The sequence below is a fragment of the Polyodon spathula genome, chromosome 4 (genome assembly GCF_017654505.1).
Source record: "Polyodon spathula isolate WHYD16114869_AA chromosome 4, ASM1765450v1, whole genome shotgun sequence".
Taxonomy (NCBI): domain Eukaryota; kingdom Metazoa; phylum Chordata; class Actinopteri; order Acipenseriformes; family Polyodontidae; genus Polyodon; species Polyodon spathula.
Genome location: NC_054537.1, coordinates 3,581,785 through 3,604,109, shown reverse-complemented (window position 1 = coordinate 3,604,109; position 22,325 = coordinate 3,581,785). Strand labels below are relative to the sequence as shown.

Genomic DNA, 22,325 nt, shown 5'->3' with positions numbered 1-22,325 from the left:
GACAGTGCTGGAGCCATGGCGAGGTGCTCAGGAAACGGAAGAGGGCTTGGAGACCTGGGGAACTGAGGAAAACAGGAGAGGCTTTTTTCATGGCTTGTTCGATGAAGCACTGAAGCTCTGAGAAGGTGTGACTAACATTTGAAGAACGCTTTAGAACTACCAGTCCATGCACCTGCGGTCCAAAGCTTGAGCTGTTAATAAGAATGCATTCAAACTGTTGTTTCTTTTGTTTGTTTTTTGTTCATTATGTAACAAACTGCTCGTCCTAGAACAATATAAATGAGATCTTGCCATGTTGGTGGACTCAGCAGAAAAGGAGGCTGAAGTTAAAGGTTATGGAACTTGATGAGATTTAAATCACTGCCCAAACAAAAAATGAAGTTTTGTTTGTTTGTTTGTTTGTTTTTTTTGGTGGAGTTTTAAATTATTCAGCTAGAGCAGGTTATACAGATATTTCATACAATTCACAAAGTTAACTAAAGTAATTTACCAAAGCAATTGAACACATCCTATAGTTTAACATGATGACAAGAGTGTATGTCTTTCTAAAGACACTTGACTCTTTTTCTCAGATCAAATATTATTAGTCATTACTCGTTAATACGAACTTCAAGGGACAGCAGAACAATTAGTATTATCAGCAGCTCCAAAATAATTAGCACTTCCTGGAAACTCGTGTTCAGAGGATTCGTATTGGAAGAAGTCATTTACAATAAGCAACTGCTAAATGTGTCTAATCAGAGTTTCTTTTAATGAGAATTGACTGCACTATTATTATTATTATTATTATTATTTATTATTATTATATAAACCAATGTTCAGTCCTATATCACATTCCTAAATCTAAATAATGAATGACAGAAACTCTAACAACAGAATCATGAAATCATATTACACACAGGCTCTTTGCACATTTTAATAATTGTGAAAACACAAGGTGAAGCTACAGTATATTCCACAGGAACTCAATATACATGGAAGAGTCTGCACAGCTACAGTGTGACGGAGAGTAACAGAGCAGTGGAAACACACACACATTCACAGAACCATCATTACAATGCAAATGATGAAGGGGGGCTGCCTCTGATCATTTCAAATGCTGCCAGATACAATCCACACTATGGCAGGTCAAAGCATTTGTATTAATATGCTGTTCATAATAATAATAATAATAATAATAATAATAATAATAATAATAATAATAATAATAATAATAATAATCATCAAATCACAAAACTGGGATTCTAGATGACTTCCAATGGAAAACAAATCATTCAATTCAACAGCCTGGTTTTAACTTGGAATTCCTTGATTAAAAAAAACAAAGCAACTATAGCTCCTTCGTGGTTCTACCACAAGAGTAAGTGATGGGCCCTAACCCGTCCAGGCCTCTGTGCTCTTCAGCCTTCCTTCTGAACTTTCTTCATTATACTTACTGCCTGCATTCAAATTCTGCCTTGAAACTGCACTAAGCCAAAGCTGACTTTTTGATTCACTTTCAGGTTACAAGAATGTGCTCCACTTGGCATTTAAACACAGCAGCCCACCCAGACAGACCTGTTTTACTTGCTATGTTTTAACAGCAGCTCTTATTTTTGCATATATATATATATATATATATATATATATATATATATATATATATATATATATTCTTGTAAATCAATTATTAAACTCAAGTAAGGTATTTAAAAAAAGATAAAAACAATACTTTCTCAGTGCATTTTTCTTTTGATATTCATACTATATTATTCCTTACTTGAGTTTGCTATAATGCTTTTCTGAATAGAGTGTTGCTCTTAGAATAGGCACAATATATTTCTTTTGAGGGCATTGCAGTTCCACAGCCTTTCAGCTCAGCTCAAACCCGGCTGAAGATTCGATAGCATAAAGGAGCTTGTTCCTCATCAGATGCGCGTCACAAAACTCTGGAAGCTTGAGCAAGTTCATGCAGGTGCTAGCACTGGGCAAGCGCTCCAGATCACTTCCTCCATTGTGTATACAAAACGCAGGGTACAGCTCCTGGGAAAGCAGGGAACAAAGTCATGTTTAACAGCTAAGTTGATGATGCTTGCATTGAAATTGTGTCAAAAAAGTAACATGGTGTTCTAAAATAATTTTAGAAGGAATCAGACAGGTGTCTTTTTTATTTGATTAAAAAATTTAATTTAACTTTAAATAGCCTATGCTATTCTAATTTAAATCAGCAGCTACTGCCTAACTGGTGTCCATAGGTACGTATTTCACAATATCAATATGCAGTTTAAAGTATTGGAAAATGCTTTCATCTTTTAAATAAAAAGGCATTGAGCATTAGCTACAGTACATCTGACATCTATGAGAATAGCACATGCTACAGTATCAATCATAACAATTCCAAGCTTATTAATTTATTTTTCATGCAATACTAATACAGTACATGTTTTGTCAGTACGGGCTACGACGTGAATGGCTGGTTCTAGTTTAAAGTGTGGGTGCTGAATGTGTCGGAGATCTGAGATCCTCTTAAAAACAACATGTTGCATCTTATGAGGGTATACTGAAGTGTGACATTTTTAAATAACAAAAAAAGCATTGACTCCAACTTCATTCTAGTTCCTTGTCCATCTGGGTGTTGTGCAGTAGAAACTTCATCACTGTAGTGAGCCGCGATACAGTATTCCCCAAATAATGACAGCAAGAACATAACCCTAAAACACAATTAAACAGTGCTTTGTGGAAATGTGTAGTAAGGGTGGCATGTAGGAGTGGCATCAGTTCATACTGCTATTTAAAAACATGGCTCAGGTTCAGGAATTTATGAGCCTAGTTAAATGGATCTGAAGGCTTTGCTGTAACAACCCAATTTTTCTCACAATTAACGTATTAAACTATCATTGCTTATTGAGATTGTGTCATTCCAGGACAGATCCCTTTGAGAAGAGGTTTTCCATCATCTTTTTTAAATGGCTTATCCTGACAGTGCTATTTCTTGTCTAATGAATTTCTCGACATTTACTGCTCCTAATTAAAGATAAGCTAGCTTTAGCAGGGGGCAAAGTCAAAGTGCAGCCTCAGAGCAGGCTACTTTCTAATCAAGAAAGCCACACTGATCATTTGTCCCAAAGTCAAATTAATTAAAATTAGGAACTTCAATGTGTTGTCTTCAGGATTTTTTTGTTGCCTGTATAATTGTACAGATAAACTAGTTACACTATTAAGAAGGGAGGCAAACATTAAACAGTAATTTATAAAAATCCTTACAAAATCGACTGGCTAAAGCATTAGCTTTTTTTTTTTCCCTATCGATTTGAATGCCTAAGGGTTACAGGCAAATGTTATCAGTTCATGTCATAATAAACACTGATCACCTTACGTTTATTGAATTCAAATAATTACGCCACATTTAAATGAGACAATAATTTCCCTCAAGCTGTCCCTTCAGCTGAAAAATGTAACTGAGCAGAATGAAAGTAATCAGCTTCTCTCACATGGGTTTGTTCCTCCCAAATTCTGATTGTGTTTCCTCTGAATTCAGTCTATAGTCTACAGCGTGAGGTTTTGCCATTCATTCTCACTGAATGTAGGTCGACTATTTAAAAAACACCACATTATTGGGAGTGACCCCAAACAGCACCCAATTCTTATACACTACACATATTTACAGTCCAGCTTCGTAAACGTGCTGCATGAAGGATACTTTCCTGGGGCAGATCTTGGGAAAACAAAGTGAAAAATAACCAAGGCATTAAAGCTTTCTGGTGCCCAGACCCCTAGGTGGCTCAGACTTTGTGAGGACCAAGCACATGCTTATGAACCTTGGAGGGGATGTTAGATCTTTGTGCTCTACTTATACAGTGAAGGGCTTTACCACTGCAGATGGACCATTATTGTAAAAAAACAACAAAAAACAACACAACACAGTAGATACGATTTCAAACACAATTACTGCATTACATTAAATAGATTCACAGCGTGCTTCTCAACTCCACTGTCATACAGTATTTAAACAGCACCAAATGATGCTGAAAAAGACTCAATTTGTCAGTTCTTCAAAGATCTCAGGAGACAGACAAGCCCACATACACACCTTTTTTTTAACCTCTCTCCTAAACAAACTACAAGTCGAACATTCTCCTACAGAAACAATCGCAGTACTCTGCTTTGCACTGTCAAACTACTGACTACACTGTTCTTCTCTTTAGAGGGGGGTGGTCTCTCAACCGGATTGTCAAACCAGCACTCATTCCAACCACTGGCCTGTTGGGAAACAGAGGCCCCACATCTTTAGCTTGATAAACAACGCCTAATTGCTTTATAATCTACGCTATACTAGCAGCTGCAGATTTCTATGTTCAGTGTTCCACGAACAACCCAAACACACACTGCCATTCACATTTGTAGGCGCTGTGCTCTTACTTCAATATTTATTAAGTCGACACACCCTTGTGGATTGGGCTAAGACTCAAATTGTATTATAATGTGAAGGGTCACGAACTGTAAAGCATAGCTAGCATACGTGAGATAAGAACTAGCCAGGGTGCCCTTATCGCAAAGTTATTTGGAAATAATTATTTTAGTATTACCCAATACATAATTATTAATTCTGGGGCCCATTTATAGTATGCTTGTTTTGCCATGGTTTACTTGCCTGCTGTATATTATGCTGATTCCAAAATAAATTACACAACACTTTCACCTTTGGCAATTAAATACTTTTGACTGATAATACAAAAGTAATCTTCATTTACTAACGGCTTTGTTTATTTTAAGCTCTTACCTTAAATCCAAGTAAAGGAGGTCTGGAGCAGCTTGTGACAAACTTGAGCAGTTTGCGCTTTTCTTCATCTGTAAAACTTTCAACAACTTCCCAAAAGGTTTTAATCACAGGATGAGTTGCCGAGTAACCTCCTGCAAAAAATACAAATTCACTAATACTGCAGAATGTCTGTATTCTTTCCCTTCTCACTGGATTAGTGGTATGCACATAATTAAACTAGGTACAAACTCAATATTTAGCCAGCTAATCACCAGCAATATAAAAACACAACATCATATTCCTTATAGTGATTAACATTTATTTACCTATACTTTGTTGCATATATTACTGGTTATTTAATGATAAAGTATTTAAAGTTCTGAAGGTAGCTGAGGTTTAAAAGGACTAATAAAAGCATGCATACAATGATGTACTATATGACGCGGCACAAGTGACACTCTATATAATGCAAAAGCCCCACATGAAGAGAATGCTGATTGGGAAAAGAAAAAAAAAAAAAAAAAAAAGTATTTTTGACAAACTTCTTAAAATGACACACAAAGCTGCGATGTGGTCAAACCAAGTTACAGAGGTCTAGTATTTCAATGGGAAGGACAGAGGGGTGGAAATAAGACCAGGTTTTAATACCAGCTTGATTAGCCACAGCGTACAGGTAACAAGCTCAGGTGGGTCTTATTGAACTCATAGGAAAACCAGGAATAGATGAAACAGCTATGCAACAGGAATCTAATTTCCATCCCTTGTAAATGTGTTTACTTTCACTTATCAAATACAGTTTTGGTGTATTTACATCAGGTGTTTCACAAAGTAATCTTTCAGTTGAATGTAATGAGTTTATTTTAGTTTGTGTTGAAAGACTTGTTCCTTTTTCTTTTTATAGGTGCCTAGAAAAAATGTGACTAACTTAATAAATATCACCTCAATATTTCTCCTATTAACATGCCATTTAAAAAAATAATCATCAATAATATAACAATAAATAAAAGAAACCTTTATAACAACAGCATACAAAGACCGTATTTACTAAGAAAATGGTATCAGCAGAGTAAAACCCTGTGTGTTTCCAGTGTGGCTCAGGCTAATGCAAACACCCAGGACAATTGCCTTTAGATAGTGATGATAAAATCCGATTCCCTTCTGTTAGCTCGCTACATTGCCATGCAACGCCAGGGTTTGTTTGTCTTTTCAGAGTATTTCAGAACAAAGTTCATGCAGGTAGCTTTTAATTGCAAATTGTATCCAAGAACTTCACAAAATAAAACTTGTAATCTATAACTGCTGCATATTTGTACATTTGTTGCAACTGCACAATGGAAGATTGAAACAGAATGATTATTCAATACTGTACATACTAAGCTGCAAATAATCAATAACCTATTTTCTTTTAATTAAAGCTGAAATGACACCTCATGTTTTACTTTCTATATGGTACGTGCACATTTAGGCACACACACCCATTTCTTGTACAACAATAAAGCTTCCGTGAGCTTGATGATTACCTGAATAGTTTGTAAATTTCTTGAGGTCATCGAGACTAATGGGAATATGTGCCCCGGAAATCAGTATCTGTACAGACAAAACAAAACACATGCAGCATATAAGCGAGATACAAAGATGTGAGAGCGAATTCAGACATACTGCAGTATTCAATAAAAAACACCTCAACCATATTCAACACAAAACTAATGAGGAAGGCATGCTTCCAGAAATGTAATTTCTTACCTAGTTGTCTCGTTTACCACGTGATCGCATGCTTTACCATGCATTCACCTACACTACACTTAGCTTTACAATGGGATACCACATCAAACGTTAAGACAGATAGATAGACGATTCATAACATTTTAATGTAAAGAATTAGGCATGACAACTCTGATCAATACTGTGTGTAAGAATTTCTTACATTTCGTTTATTTAGCACTTCAGTTTCAGTGTTCGCAGTCAAGGATGAAGGGTTACGCTACAGCTCTGGCCAAAAGTTTTTCATCACCTAGAATTTTAGGATTTAGGCATAATTGAAAATAAATAAATACTGACACGAACATCATTTAGGTCTTGTATTTAACCTATGTAATCAAAGAAACTCCGAAATGATACTGCAGAAATCTACTGGAAATCATAATAGCAGTACAATGTTTCATGTTCGATTTTGAAACATCTCATTTTTTAATGGTCAGTTTTTTGTTAAGCGGTATGTAATTCGATATGTTAATGTAACATCACTCAGCAAGCTTCATTCGACTTAAAGCAGCAAAATGTGTTAATTCTCTAGCGTGCAGCAAAACGTTTGGCCATAGCTGTACTTTCATGAAAGTGATGTGCTTTACATAATAAATAACACATTAAAAAACAATTCCTAATAATACCTGAATAAATACATCACCTGCAGTTCTTGCTGATCGAACATCCGGAGCCATTCTAGGTTAACCACATTGGCCAGTCCCTGTCTGAAGGCCAGGCAGTGGGGTCGGATCTGTTTGTTCAGCCTGTAGTCTGCTACCAGGTGGATATATGCTATCCTGTTCGCTGTAGTGACTGTGATATCCTTGCCTCCCAGCTTCAGCTCAACCACCTGTAAAGATTATAGAGCTGGTTATCATCACCGGCTTCTCAGAACAGTGGCACATTGGAGATCCTCAAGAGCAGGGACAAGGCTTTTGAGCATGCCAAAGATCTGTTTTTTTTTTTTTTCAATCTGTCAGAGCTAAATCAATCAATTAACCTTTATTTAATATAGCGCCTTTCACAAAAGCAATTCCTCAAAGCGCTTTACATGGCTAAAACAAAAATACAAGCAGGAAATACAATAATCACAGTAAATGAAAATACATGAGCAGGAGTGTAAATGCATAAAATTCTAGAAAGAGTGCAAAGAAGAGCGACCAGAATTATTCCGGGCTTAAAAGGCATGTCATATGCAGACAGGCTAAAAGAATTGAATCTGTTCAGTCTTGAACAAAGAAGACTACGTGGCGACCTAATTCAAGCATTCAAAATTCTAAAAGGTATTGACAGTGTGGACGCAAGGGACTTTTTCAGCCTGAAAAAAGAAACAAGGACCAGGGGTCACAAATGGAGTTTAGAAAAAGGGGCATTCAGAACAGAAAATAGGAGACACTTTTTTACACAGAGAATTGTGAGGGTCTGGAATCAACTCCCCAGTAATGTTGTTGAAGCTGACACCCTGGGATCCTTCAAGAAGCTGCTTGATGAGATTTTGGGATCAATAAGCTACTAACAACCAAACGAGCAAGATGGGCCGAATGGCCTCCTCTCGTTTGTAAACTTTCTTATGTTCTTATGTTCTTAAAATAAACAGATAAAACGGAAGGAAATTAAAAACAAGATCAATACAACAATAAGAATGCAATGGAATTAAATGAATAAATAAGTAGATAAAACATAAATAAAACAACACAACCATAGACGATAAAAGAAAACAGTCATTTTAAGATAAAAAAGATAGATTATAAAAATGTGTCTTCAGTCTTATTTTAAAAGCTGCAACCGTTGGTGCTTCCGTTACAGAAATAGGCAAATCCTTCCATAATTTAGGGGCCCTGTAACTGAAAGCTCTCCCACCAATACTAGTTTTTAAAATGTTGGGAATAGTGAGCAGCCCTGCATCCTGGGATCGGAGAGGCTGTCTAGGGACATATGGAATCAGAAGATCATTCAGGTAAGAGGGAGCCAGATGTAAGGCTTTGTAAGTTATGAGCAGAAGCTTAAAATCAGCCCGGAACCAAACTGGAAGCCAGCGTAGGGCTGCCAGTATCAGTGTAATATGGTCATACTTTCTTGTTTTAGTTAAAATTCTGGCAGAAGCATTTTGTACAAGTTGCAAACAGGATAAAACTTGACTTGGAATGCCGGAGAATAGACAATTACAATAATCAATTCTAGATATTACAAAGGCATGCATCAGTCTCTCTGCATTTTGTAGTGAAAGAGAACCTCTTATTTTGGCAATACTTCTAAGATGAAAGAAAGACACTTTTGTTACTCTCCTAATATGAGGTTCGAAAAAAGAACTGGGTCAAAAAGTACACCGAAGTTTCTGACTTCAGTCTTCAGTGCAAAGGGGAAGTTGTTTCCAAATGTTGGTCTTACTTAATTGTTTTTTTGAACCTAGCAACATTCTCTGCTTTATCTGAGTTTAAAGAAACGACATTTTTTGACATGCATAGCTTAATGTCAGCAAGGCATGTAGTCAGAATATTTATGGCTGCAGTCGCACCTGGTTTCAGAGGTTCTCAAGACGTTCAATCAGAATTGCAAGAGGAGACCTCTGTGACTTTGAAAGAGGGGTGATTGTTGGGGGGCGTTTGGCAGGAGCTTCAGTGACCAACACAGCTCAACTTGCTGATGTTTCATGAGCAACGGTGTCTAAGGTGATGTCGGCATGGAACTCCAAGGGAAAGACATCATCAGCAAACAGTGGGCGGAAGCACATACTCCAGGATCATGACATCTGTGCATAAATTCGAAGTGCAAGGCAAAACAGGCGAGCAACTGCAGATCAGTTGACTGCAAATTTCAACCTGGGGTGCGAGCAGCCAGTTTAATCAAAAACGGTCTGCCGAGAACTCCACAGAGCGGGATACCATAGTCAAACTGCTCATCTCACATGGCAATGCACATTTGCGAGTCCAGTGGTGCAAAGAGCACAGGCAATGGACTACCAAGCAGTGGAGAAATGTGATATGGTCAGATGAATCATCCTTCACCAAGTTCTCGACAAATGTACAAGTGCACGTGTGGCGCCAACCGAAAGAACTCTACAGCCCTGCTGTTTCCAACAGTGAAGAGTTCTGGTGGTTCCGTAATGTTGTGGGGCGCATTTTCCTGGCATGGTTTGGGTGCACTCATGATCATGTTCAGCCCATGTTGCAGCATTTCTTTCCTGCTGGGGGGGGGGGGGGGGGGGGGGGGGGGGGGGGGGGGGGGGGTCTTCCACGATGACAATGCCCCCATCCACAGAGTACATCTGGTCGCCCAATGGTTTGATGAACATGACACTGATGTTATCCATACATCATGGCCTTCTCAGTCACCAGATCTGAACCCAATCGAGCATTTATAGGATAGTCTGGAATGACGCCTGAGACTGCGTTTTCGACCTCCATCAACCAGGCGTGAGCTGATTGATTTTCTCGTGGAAGAATGGTGCCGCATCCCTCCTGCAGAATTTCAGAGGCTGGTAGACTCTATGCCACGGCGCATACAGGCTGTACTGGACGCACCTGGTGGCCCAACGCCATATTAATTGACTTTACATTGGTGTTTCCATTTTGTTGTCCACTACCTGTAGTAGCACATCATTTACCACTCTTACAAGGGCAGTTTCAGTACTATGACCTGGGCGAAAACCGAACTGAAATTTTTCATAAACATTATGTAAGGCAAGAATGAGTTAAGCTGGTTGACTACTATCCTCTCCACAACTTTAGATAAGAAGGGGAGATTGGAAATAGGCCTATGATTGAAAAGAGGATTTAAGCTGGATACTAGGCCACTAACCTTAATGTTTGCACCCCCTCCTGTATCAGCAGAGTAATACTTCCCAAGGAAATCATTTTTTAAACAACTGAGGTTGTCCATATTCTTATTGTATTATAGCCCCTGTTCCTTACATCGACGGTTCCAATTTCATTTACCTACTGTTGTTTCACTGCTAATGCACCACAATTTCTTTATAATACGCTTGCTTTAATTTCACGTTATTCACATTGCTCGGCTTGCCTGTACCCCTCCCTAAGAAATGTATGGATAGCCAAACGTTTGAAGATAGTCCAAAAAAGTAACTACTGTATATGCAATCAATCAATCTTTATTTTTATTTAGCGACTTTCATGACAAATCGCTCCAAAGCGCTTTATATGACCAGTGTATAAGGAACAGGAGCTTTAAAAGTACCCGTTTAAATCTTTCTCATTTTAATGCTTTAGTGTTTTGTAACCATAACTTCTCGTGCCCATTTATGTTCAAGTACAACCATTCTACTTATTTCTGCACCGTCGTCTTCTTTGAATCAGTTCCGCGTGCTCAATCTTAAAGACATTATTGTAAAACGATATTAATATCCACACTGCAAGTAGCTATTTAACACCCATAATCCTTTTCCAAACAATTCTCTGTGCCAACAACACGGATTCGAAATGAGTCATCGTGCACTGTTTGCAAAGGGATTAGCAAATCCACTATTATTAATTATAATACCTAGATGATAATAATTTTAAAAAAACAACACACACACACACAACAATTGTCTTTTTGTTCTTAACCTACTGGAACTTATGGAAAAACGAAAATCAATATTTGCTTTCCTACAAGGTAATATTAGAATAGAATAGTCTGATGTATCGTTTTAGCAGAACAAATGCTCTGTCCTATTGTCGCCCCTTTGCTTGCTGCTGATAACGAACAAAATTCCAATTTGTTATGTACAATATGATCAACATCGATTGCACACAGAATCTAGTCCACCTGGTATCACAGCCACCAGAGAAGGGCAGTATGGCCCTGCTTTAGCCTGCACGATGTTTACATTGTTACAGAGAGGTAAGTTTACACAGCAAGATGCAGGTAGAAATCTGCAGTAAAGTATTTTCTCCAGAAAGACTTGGATAAGGAAGCACTTGTCAATTGAGCATATATGTTCTGCATATTCAAATAAAACAGCAGTTGACAATGCAGTAGTGTGCACAGTTATTAGAGCACCGCATTGCTTCTGTAGTTTAGTCGTGTGCACACTGATTACAGCACCCCATTGCTTCTGTAGTTCAGCAGTGTGCACATGTATTACAACACCCCATTGCTTCTGTAGTTCAGCAGTGTGCACATGTATTAGAGCACCCCACTGCTTCTGTAGTTCAGCAGTGTGCACATGTATTAGAGCACCCCATTGCTTCTGTAGTTCAGCAGTGTGCACATGTATTAGAGCACCCCATTGCTTCTGTAGTTCAGCAGTGTGCACATGTATTACAACACCCCATTGCTTCTGTAGTTCAGCAGTGTGCACATGTATTAGAGCACCCCATTGCTTCTGTAGTTCAGCAGTGTGCACATGTATTAGAACACCCCATTGCTTCTGTAGTTCAGCAGTGTGCACATGTATTACAACACCCCATTGCTTCTGTAGTTCAGCAGTGTGCACATGTATTACAACACCCCATTGCTTCTGTAGTTCAGCAGTGTGCACATGTATTACAACACCCCATTGCTTCTGTTGTTTTGATTTGTTGTGCATATGAAATCAAACCACTGACTGAAAATCTTGGAAAATTGTCAAAAACAGGCAAATTGCTGATTGTCTAACTTAACTGATGACTTTAATAAGCAGCACATGCAATTAAAATAGTAAGAGAAAAGAAACTCATTCATGAGACTTTTGAGAAGTTGTTTAAGATGCCTTACTAAAGCACAAACTGGTTTAACAATTTCACAAGTGAGTGCCTATTGTTTCTGTACCACGGATTACTGACTGAAAATGTTCTCTCTTTAGAAATTTTCACACTGTTTTCATGCAGGTGGGTATATAAGAGCAGGGGTGGACAAATTGGTACTGCCAAAAACTGGGTCCGGATTACCGTACTGCAATGATGGCCTGTGGGGCTACCAGGACTACCTGTATAGAATATAGAAGATCTTTGGTTGCTTTGTACAGCTAGGCTCATAAACCAGCTCAGTTTACTTCCCGTTTAGTACACACCTATTCAGTTGAAGTGGTAGCTATAGTAACCAGCAAAATCGTGATTGGTTCATGCCTTAAGATTCATGACATTCCATTATTTTATTTATTTTAATTTTATTTAATGTCTATTTTTTAAATCCGCCCCATTACGAGATATGACCAATCAGAGCGGGAATATGTCACTATACTTACTAAGAATGGCACCGGTGGTATACAGTGATTGCAAGTATGCAGTAGGCTACTATATTTTACCATAGTTATGGGCTGATATATATATATATATATATATATATATATATATATATATATATATATATATATATATATATATATATATATATATATAAAAAACAGGAGAAACACCCTACCCCCTGTGCCTATCACAGTGTTACCGAGGTGCAGGGACAGGTAGAAAGTTAATAAAGGTGCATATTTTTTTTTTTTTTATTTCCAACTGAACAATTAGCTAACGGTATTGTGAAAGAGCCCCCTCACATGGTAATGTCTTTACAAAGTGTGCAATGCATTTGTACTATTTTAAATGTACACCCTGACATATTGTTGTTTTTATTAAACCAGCAGAAAGCCGTGCTCATGTTTATATTCTGTGTACACGTTTATGCCACCAAGTCTTTTTGTATGGTACTACTGTATATTGATTGTATAATAATAATACATCTTAAACAAATACAACACTTGCAGATTTTTGTTACTGATAATGCGCAGTGGACACTGAGTGTACAGGGGGAAGGAAAAAAAAAACTAATCCTTTTTATATTGATGTGTTTTATAGTTATTTTTATGAATATTTAAAAATATAAAAGTAAATGATATCAAATTGTTAAGACTGGTAAAAGCTGGGGCTAGGTTCTACAAATGACACAGGTGAGGAAAAATAAAAACAACACGACTACTGCAAGGGCATAATATTCCCCACAGTCAATTGTTTTAATTTGTTACGCAGTGAATATTTTAAAACTAATGATGAGATCCAAAACTTAGATTGAGTCCCCAGGTCTGAGAAAGTCTGGGAAAATAATGCAAATGATGCTGTCAAACACAATTCCCTACATTTTATAGAAGGCAAGTATTATTAGCCTGTTATTGTTTGGTAGAAATATTAACAGAAACTAGGTTGTTAGCAAACGTTGGCAGTATCTGGTTATATATGGTAAAAAAAACAAACGTGTTTTATTAGGTGGCCCTCAGAAGTGATGTCGGATTTCTTTTTTGAAACTTACCACCTTGCAATTGTATCTGTCTTTTCTTTTTTTTTTTTTAATGGTGCGTAGCGTTAAATGGAAATGTTTATCTACTGAAAAATGTGGGCTACCAAAATTTGTGGTGGGCTATCCTAGTTTACCTTTCTGTCTACCACACATAGTAGTGATTTTTCCACTCCTGAAAAGATATAAATGACAAATCTTGAGGTGCTCTAATAAGTGTGCACACTACTGAATAATGTAAAATGTGTTAACTGTCTAAATTCGTTTCATTCTCTTTTTTTGTTTAATAGTGAACAATGTAATTCCCTAAATGTGGTAAACACAACAGCCAGAAAATAGAATGAAGATCAATGACAGTTGGTTGGTACTGTATGTGATGTTTTGTTACGCCTTTTGTATAATCTCTAGTAATATCTACATGTCTAAAAATGTGTTCTCACAGCTTGCTTTGGCACGTCATAATGCAAAAAACATATTTCAGTTGATAATGTGTGCCTAACCTTTGAAATAAAAATAACAATGCAGTACCTAATGTAAAAACCCTGTAAAGCATTCTATATTTAAAGAGCAGCGACACAAAGAGTCTTTCAGTAAACACCTAAAGCTGGCATTAATAAACAGGTCTGAGCAGTGCTGAAGAAGCACAGTTCAACATCAAATAACCACCTCGCTGTCTAAACAGCCAGAACAGATACAATTGAGAAACGCTACACTATCAGCAGTGTTTTTAGATAATTGCTGCTCCGGTTGTTTTTCACACCTAATATCGTCAGAATGGTCAATAAAGCTGTTACTTCACTTAAAAGCTGCACAAAGAACACTGCCCCAAGCGTGCTTTATCTCTTTTATCTGTGAACACGGACACCTGATTACAAGTAATTATTAACGGTGCAGTGTTAGGAAGCAGCAGCAGTAAAAAGGCAGAGAAAAGCCCTCCACCTGTGCCTCTCCCAGGTCGTTGTTCACCACGGTGAAGTTGAGCCCCAGGTCCTCCACGTCCTCCTCGTAGCTCTTTAAGAAAAGCAGGTTTCTGTACATCTCAGGATCCAACGAAGCCAGGTGGTGAATATCAACATCCGCGCTGGTGCCCAGCAACTTGGACAGGAAGAAACTGGCAAACGGAAGCTCCACAAGCATGTTTTCATAAAGAGCCTTTGAAGCAAAAACAGCAAAAAAAGACTGTTACACAAACGTACCATACGAAACATTTTGCACTCCAAAATCTAATACACATTTTTTTCTGAAAATAAAAAAACATATGTTACAAAGTAATAAACATACTAACTGTAAAGTACATTACAAGTCGATCACCATGACCTGCAAAGGGACAGATGTCTCAGAGTGACCTGAGCTTGGATGACCTAACCGAATGTCCTAATCACAGGATCACAGAATAAGCGGTTCTCCAGATAGAAGTACTTACTGATGCCCCTCTATAACCAGGAACACGCATACACAGTGGGAAATAAACTGCTAGCTGGTGCCAAGCTACTGTCTCCAAGGGTCTTGACTGTGCAGGTTTTGTCTTCCAGTCACAAACAGTTTAAAAAAATTATGTGTGTTGCTTTCAAATGCACATGCACTGCAGTGCTCTCAGCCTGTACCTGTAACTTGCACCTAAAATAAACTTGGTAACATTTAGTTCATTTTTCTTACAACTGTATCTAAAGTTGTTTGTAGATGCCCTGGTAGAATTCACACCCAACAGAAAACAAAAGCACCTCCAAATAACACATGACATGACTCTCAGACATGACCTTCATGAAATTACTGCTTTGTAAAGTGCGTTTGTGACTGGATCTAGGTTTTAAAATGTAGTTTCTATCAGCTTAGATATGTAATATTTCACATTACCAACATGGGAAAACTATATTACCTTGCACAGCTTCAATCATACTTAAGTAGATTACTGATAATGTATTAGACATTACGAACATGTGTACAGTTGGTACAGACCTGACCTACAATGTTATATATCAAGCCAAATTATCATTGAGATATCTCATATTAATGTATATATCTCTAAATATTTGAAGATCTCTAAATCATTTAGAGACAGTTCAAAATAACTGTTCATTTACAAATGACACTAAATCATTCAGAACCGTGGTTCCCACCTGTGGTCCAGAAGCAAACTCCAGATGGTCTGCAAACAACTTCCAAAACTCACTGAAGCAGTCCTAGCACAAACCCATTTCTACACAGTCACATGTTGTACTACTACAATATGTATTAATAAGCAACACAACACACAGCTTTAATTATATATAATGAGATATGTATGTGTCTGCATTTGCCCCCCTATCTGTTTTCTTTTAATACAGGTGTGTTTGTATGAAATGGTAGCAAAGATTCAACCACTGGGATCTCATGAAGTCAGGTGCGTTATATAAATACTGTACTTATACATATAGACATAAAAATTAGTTCTAAAATGCTGTTGTGAAAAATGTGTGGCAAGTGGTCTGTTGGAACGATCCAAACACCAAGGTGATCCCTACATTGAAAAAGGTTGGGAACTACTTCCTTCGAGATATCTTAAAATGACTTAGAGATATCTCGAAATGAACAAGAAATTATTTTGAGATATCTCTAAATTACAGCTGGGTGTACCATGCTAGCAAAACATTATTTAAAAGATATCTGTAAATCAATTTGAGATATCTTTCTTTCATTTTTAGATATCTTAAAATGAAATTAAGGTATCTTCAAAAGGGTTTATTTACAGATATCTCGTACTCATTTAAAGATATCTGCAAATGATTTCTAAACATTTCAAAGATATCTTAAAGTGTAATTTGAGATATCTCCAAATGATAATTTGGCTTGCCATAGTTTTATAGCTATGGTACCAAACACAGTGATAGACTGTAGGCTTACAGTAAATTGAGGTAAGTGAGGGCAGAGACTACGAGTGATGGAGTAGAGGTTTTGAACAAGAAAGTGTTGGAAAAACAAAAGAAAATAATCTTCCATGGACCAACAAATAGCATTCTTTCCTAAGCACTATTTAAGAATACATCAAAACCACATTACCATGCAGCAACTGGACCCAAAAAAATAGAATTGTGAACAAAATATGACAAGTTAAACAATTAAAAGCCAGTTAATGAGCTTTGCTCCAAATACCATTTGATATACTCACCCTAGCACGGCCTAGTAAATCCACAAGGTCTAAATGCATCAAACTGAAAGATTTCAATTGTAAATTCTAACCTTGACTTTAAATACAATCAAGCACAGAAGCTAGGCAGGTGAGTCATAAAATGTAAAGCTAATGTACTGAAATAGCCCTAAAAAGATCAGATTTAAACCTTTAAAGCATTAAAATATACAGGTCCTTATATAAATGATTGCACTAAAAACCCTGACCGTATCAGCTAAATGGATTATAAATTTAAGACATTTCCATAATGTATGCATCTTAAATACACACACTGGCATAAATCAAGATATTTTCTAAACATAGGTTAATTATGCAACTTCAAACACAGTCTATTTTTTATGCAAAATAATCCACTTAGCATTTTTCATAGTCGCTCTAATTTCCAACCATATGCAATCCTTGCCTATCAATAACTTGGTGCCATAAGGAAGTCGCAATAAGTATATTGAAAAAACGGGCAACATATTTTTCAAACGTCTATTATTTATGGGTGTTTATTGCCAGAAATTGTGCCAAAATGACTCGAAATAAAATGGATTAATTATAGTGCGAGCCTTTTAATATAAGTGAGTGCCGTGGCAGTGCAATTAATGCAAATTGTGGCACTATCAGGAGAATAAATGTGAACAACATCACTGGCTGCTTCTGTTAGCTGCCAAATAAATGCATTAATTTACAACATTAAGAATCAATAATAAAAATAATGTTTTTCAAAAGCATCACTATCAATCAGTATTTTCCTACACAACCTGAGCTTATTCAGCCTTTATCAATTACTAAATACCATTGTTAGAGACATGAGCATGACTTGTTTGTGAGTTACTGTAGTGCTGTTACCTTCAAGTTGCTTTGATACAAGCAGCACAAGGCTACTTTAATTGAATAAAATAATCATGTTTCCCAGGCATTCTATTTTAGCGAACTGTAAGAGTGTGTTTAAGTTACACACAGTGGTGCCACAAGTATTAACTTGTTCTTGATCCATAGACCAGATTAACTACCATCAAATTCTGAATCCAATAATTGCTGGATCAAGATGAAAAGGAGTTTCATTACAACTGGATGCAAAAATGTAAGCGTGACATATATAAACATATACTGTACAGACAGAGAGGCAACTCTCCTTGCTGTACATCCCCGGATTCTGGAGGAAGATGACGTGACCCCAGGACATCAGCAATAAGTATCTGCTGTAGCAGCATTGTGTTAGAGGGACTTACAGTGCCTATATAAAGTTTACACCCCCTTTCAAAATTTTCACCTTTTGTTGCCTTATAGTCTGGAATTAAAATGCATTAAAATAAATATATATATATATATATACACACACACACACACACACACACACACACACACACACCGATATATATATATCAGATTTATCTACAAATCCTACCCCACAACTTCCAAGTGAAAAAAAATTCTAGAAATTTGTAGAAAATTAATTAAAAATAAAAATTTAAATAGCTTGGTTGGATAAGTGTCCACCCCCCTTGTAAGTAAGGTGGCCTCCACCTGTGTTAAACTGTAGTGATTCACATGATTTCAGGATAAATTCAGCAGTCCCTTAGGTTCCCTCTGCCGGGTAGTGCATTTCAAAGCAAAGACTCAACCATGAGCACCAAGGCGCTTTCAAAAGAACTCCGGGACAAAGTTGTTGAAAGGCACAGATCAGAGGATGGGTATAAAAAAAAAAAAAATATCAAAAGGCCTTGAATATCCCTTGGAGCACGATCAAGACGATTATTAAGAAGTGGAAGGTGTATGGCACCACCAAGACCCTGCCTAAATCAGACCGTCCCTCCAAACTGGATGACGGAGGAAGAAGGAGACTGATCAGAGAGGCTACCAAGAGGCCAATGGCAACTTTGCAAGAGCTCCAGGCTTTTATGGCCAAGACTGGTCAAATTGTGCATGTGACAACAATATCCCAAGCACTCCACAAATCTGGCCTGTATGGTAGGGTGGCTAGAAGGAAGCCATTGCTCAAGAAAGCCCACCTTGACTCCCGTTTGAAGTATGCAAAAAAAAAAAAAAAAAAAAAAAAAAACGCAAGGGATTCTGTAGCCTTGTGGCACAAAGTTCTTTGGTCTGACGAAACTAAAATTGAACTTTTTGGCCTAAAAGCAAAGCAAACCCAACACTGCAAATCACCCACAGAACACCATCCCTAGTGTAAAGCATGGTGGTGGCAGCATCATGTTATGGGGATGTTTTTCATCGGCAGGGACTGGGTCAGTATAGATGGGAAAATAAATGGAGCAAAGTACAGAGAGTCCTTGAGGAAAACCTGCTGCCCTCTGCAAATAGGTGAAACTGGGACAGTTCACCTTTCTGCACACAGCCAAAGCTATGCTGGAGTGGCTAAGGAACAAAAAGGTAAATGTCCTCGAGTGGCCCAGTCAGTGTCCCGACCTAAATCCAATCGAAAATTTGTGGCAGGAACTTGACAGAGCTTGAACAATTTTGTAAATAAAAATGGTCAAATATTGCCAAATCTAGGTGGGCAAAGTTGGTCGAGACCTCTCCCAACAGACTCACAGCTGTAATTGCTGCCAAAGGTGCTTCCACCAAGTATTAACTCAGGGGGGTGGAGACTTATCCAATTATGATTTTTCAGTTTTGTACTTTTAATATACAATTTTTTTCTTAATAAAAACTTTTTTCCCCTTTTAGCAGTGTGGAGTATGGTGTGTAGATAAGTGAAAATAAATCCACATTTAAATGCATGAAACTGAGGCACTGACACAACAAAATGTGAAAAAAAGTTGACTGACTGTTTCTGCTGTAGCTGGGTAGCTGCATTTTTAATGATCATAAAAAGCAGAGTTGTATAGAATGTAAATACGGTTTTTAACTGGTTAAATTAGTTGAAGGTTTCTCAGTTATGTGGCACCTACACACATACAGTCCTATTCAATAAATAATTTGTTATCACTTTACAGACATAACTTCAGAGTTAGGTACTGTATAGAGTATTGCACTTAACAGCAAACCCAATGCTTGAGTAAGTGTGATCATGCAATCTCATTATATGGTTCTCTAAATATATATAAAGTGGCACTTAGACAAGACTGGACTAGCAGGAACCTGCCCAGTATCTTCAGTACCTAGCTTCTAACTGTAAAACAGATCAAAATGCTATTACCACATGCTTTGACTGTTTATTTATGTCCTCTCCAGCCAGCTGATTTAGAGCCAGTAAAATGCAATCGCTACACAAACAAGAAGCAGAAGAATCATCTGCTAATGGAATGCTTAATTGAGAAGTGACCAGTGTCATGAGGTAATTCTTTCCATGTGGGATGACCTCTGTGCACTGCATCACAATAAACAATCACTAGCACATGCATTAAAGGAAATCTAAAAACATTAGGACCCAATAAATATTAGGATCGAGCAGCAGGGGAACTTTGTACTCAAAGGACTTCATGTAAAGGTACAACGCTGCTGCACAACGCTGCAATAAAGGCTGCATTGTGTATCTATTCAGCCAATGATAAACTGCTCCTCCAAAAAAAAGTGCTGCTAAGCCTAGTGTACAGAATTTCTGTTAAAACCTAAACTCAAGGCACATCTACATTTTCACATGGAAATGAGCATCTTGTGCGTTTAACAAATTAATAGGGACAGGTGGGGGGGAATCTATACAATTCACTTAAAAGGTGGAGGATCCACTAAATACAGCCACTGATTAAAAGATAAGGACCTGAGGTTCTGAAAGCCAAACACCCAACAGTGCATTGAGCCTAGCGATATCTACAAGCCTGGTTAGAAAAATTCCATGACAAACACCTAGACACTGATAACTGACCAATTTCAACAAACCACCCACAAATATTAACAAAATGTACCCTCGACATTGCATTGCTATTTTCATACAGTGCAGCTTTGGTTTAGGTATGAGGGTTTAGCCAAAAAAAAATAAAGTTACATGTTTAAATCCATAAGGGAGACAGTTCAGTTTACATGTACTTCTGAAATACAGCAGAAGTTAAGCAAGAAAAACTGTATTCGCTCAGCATCTTTGTTAATGCTAGACTACTACAGTATATGGATGGCTGCAGGGGCAGTGTATGATTATCTTCTGAATGGGTTAAATGTGTATAATGAGGTTAAAAACAACCTGGGATACCACCAACCCACTAGAGAGCAGCAGAGCACTCTCACTGCATTCTCTCAAAAACTGTATACACACACACACATATATATATATATATATATATATATATATATATATATATATATATATATATATATATATATATATATATATATATTTTTTTTTTTTTTTTTTTTTTTTTTTTCGTTTATTTATCTACAAATCCTACCCCACAACTTCCAAGTGAAAAAAAATTCTAGAAATTTGTAGAAAATTAATTAAAAATAAAAACTGAAATAGCTTGGTTGGATAAGTGCTGAATGAATACCCTGCCCTGCAAATGGTCGGCTTTTCTTGAATTCATTTTCGGTATATGAAAAGAGAATAATATACAAATCACTTTTTCTGTACAAAAAGCCAACAGGGATGGCTGATACTGTAGGTTTTGTCTGTTTTACACAGCGAACATGCGTCAGTGAAAACACTGTTTATGAAATGTTATACAGAAATAAAGGTCATAGACTCAAACGAATAGTAATCTTACAAACAGAAATCTTGAAACTTCAAGCACGGTGATGTTACTGGCAAGATTGCAAAAGAGTGCAGTAAATATAATACAAGTAATACAGTAGCTCTTACGTGGTTTGGGAAACAAAAGGATAACATCTGGTCTGGCACTGACTGAGGACAGGGCCAGAATCCAAACCTTTTTACAATACCCAGGTGACCTCTAAAGCACTCTGCTGATTAAAAAGGCATTTTAGAGTGCAGGTGAGCAATGTGTTCTGCGCCGGTATAGAGCACATGTACAGCACAGAGTTCAAGTGTACATCTTGCACAGATATCAAGGTTAGGGGTGTTGCCATGCACCTCACTATAGTTTCTGTGGATCACTTAGATAAATATAAATAAAACAAATAAAATACATAAAGGAGTGAATGAACGCTATAATGTTCATGATTTACTAGACCACTGAATTAGTACGAGTAATGCAACTTTTTAATTCAAAATGTAGTTTCCCCAATTATATGCAAAATCATTAAAAAAAATAAATAAATAAAATAAATGTATTAGAATTTAGTTAAACAGCTTTTAAGTTTTTTTATTACTCATTAAACTGTGGACAGAAAATGCTTTCAGAGCAATATTATCGATGATCCATACCACAGGGGCATCCTACTGTATTTCCATTTAACTGATTACCTTGGAAAGAATGACAGTAATTCAACACAGTTTGCATCTAATAGATAATGAGGTCTGCTCATACTTAAAATAAAGAAATAATTAAAAAAAAGGAAAATACAGAGGATGGGCCAGATGGGTCAGTGTTTCCCAGAAGACAGTTAAATCTGTGTGACAGTAAATCTTCATGACATACT

The 22,325-nt window shown here is 37.1% G+C and overlaps 1 protein-coding gene across 1 annotated transcript in view; it reads right to left on the bottom strand.

Moving 5' to 3' along the window:
- Positions 1-902: 902 nt before the first annotated feature.
- The window catches only part of LOC121314065 (ubiquitin-protein ligase E3C-like), a 48,837-nt gene continuing 27,414 nt past the window's right edge, over positions 903-22,325 (bottom strand). The window contains exons 20-24 of the mRNA XM_041246881.1: positions 14,618-14,830; positions 7,143-7,331; positions 6,259-6,325; positions 4,760-4,890; positions 903-2,022 (exon numbers count right to left, since the gene is read on the bottom strand). Of these exons, the coding sequence (XP_041102815.1) occupies positions 1,852-2,022; positions 4,760-4,890; positions 6,259-6,325; positions 7,143-7,331; positions 14,618-14,830 (771 nt within the window). The 3' untranslated portion in view covers positions 903-1,851. The remainder of the gene's footprint in view (positions 2,023-4,759; positions 4,891-6,258; positions 6,326-7,142; positions 7,332-14,617; positions 14,831-22,325) is intronic.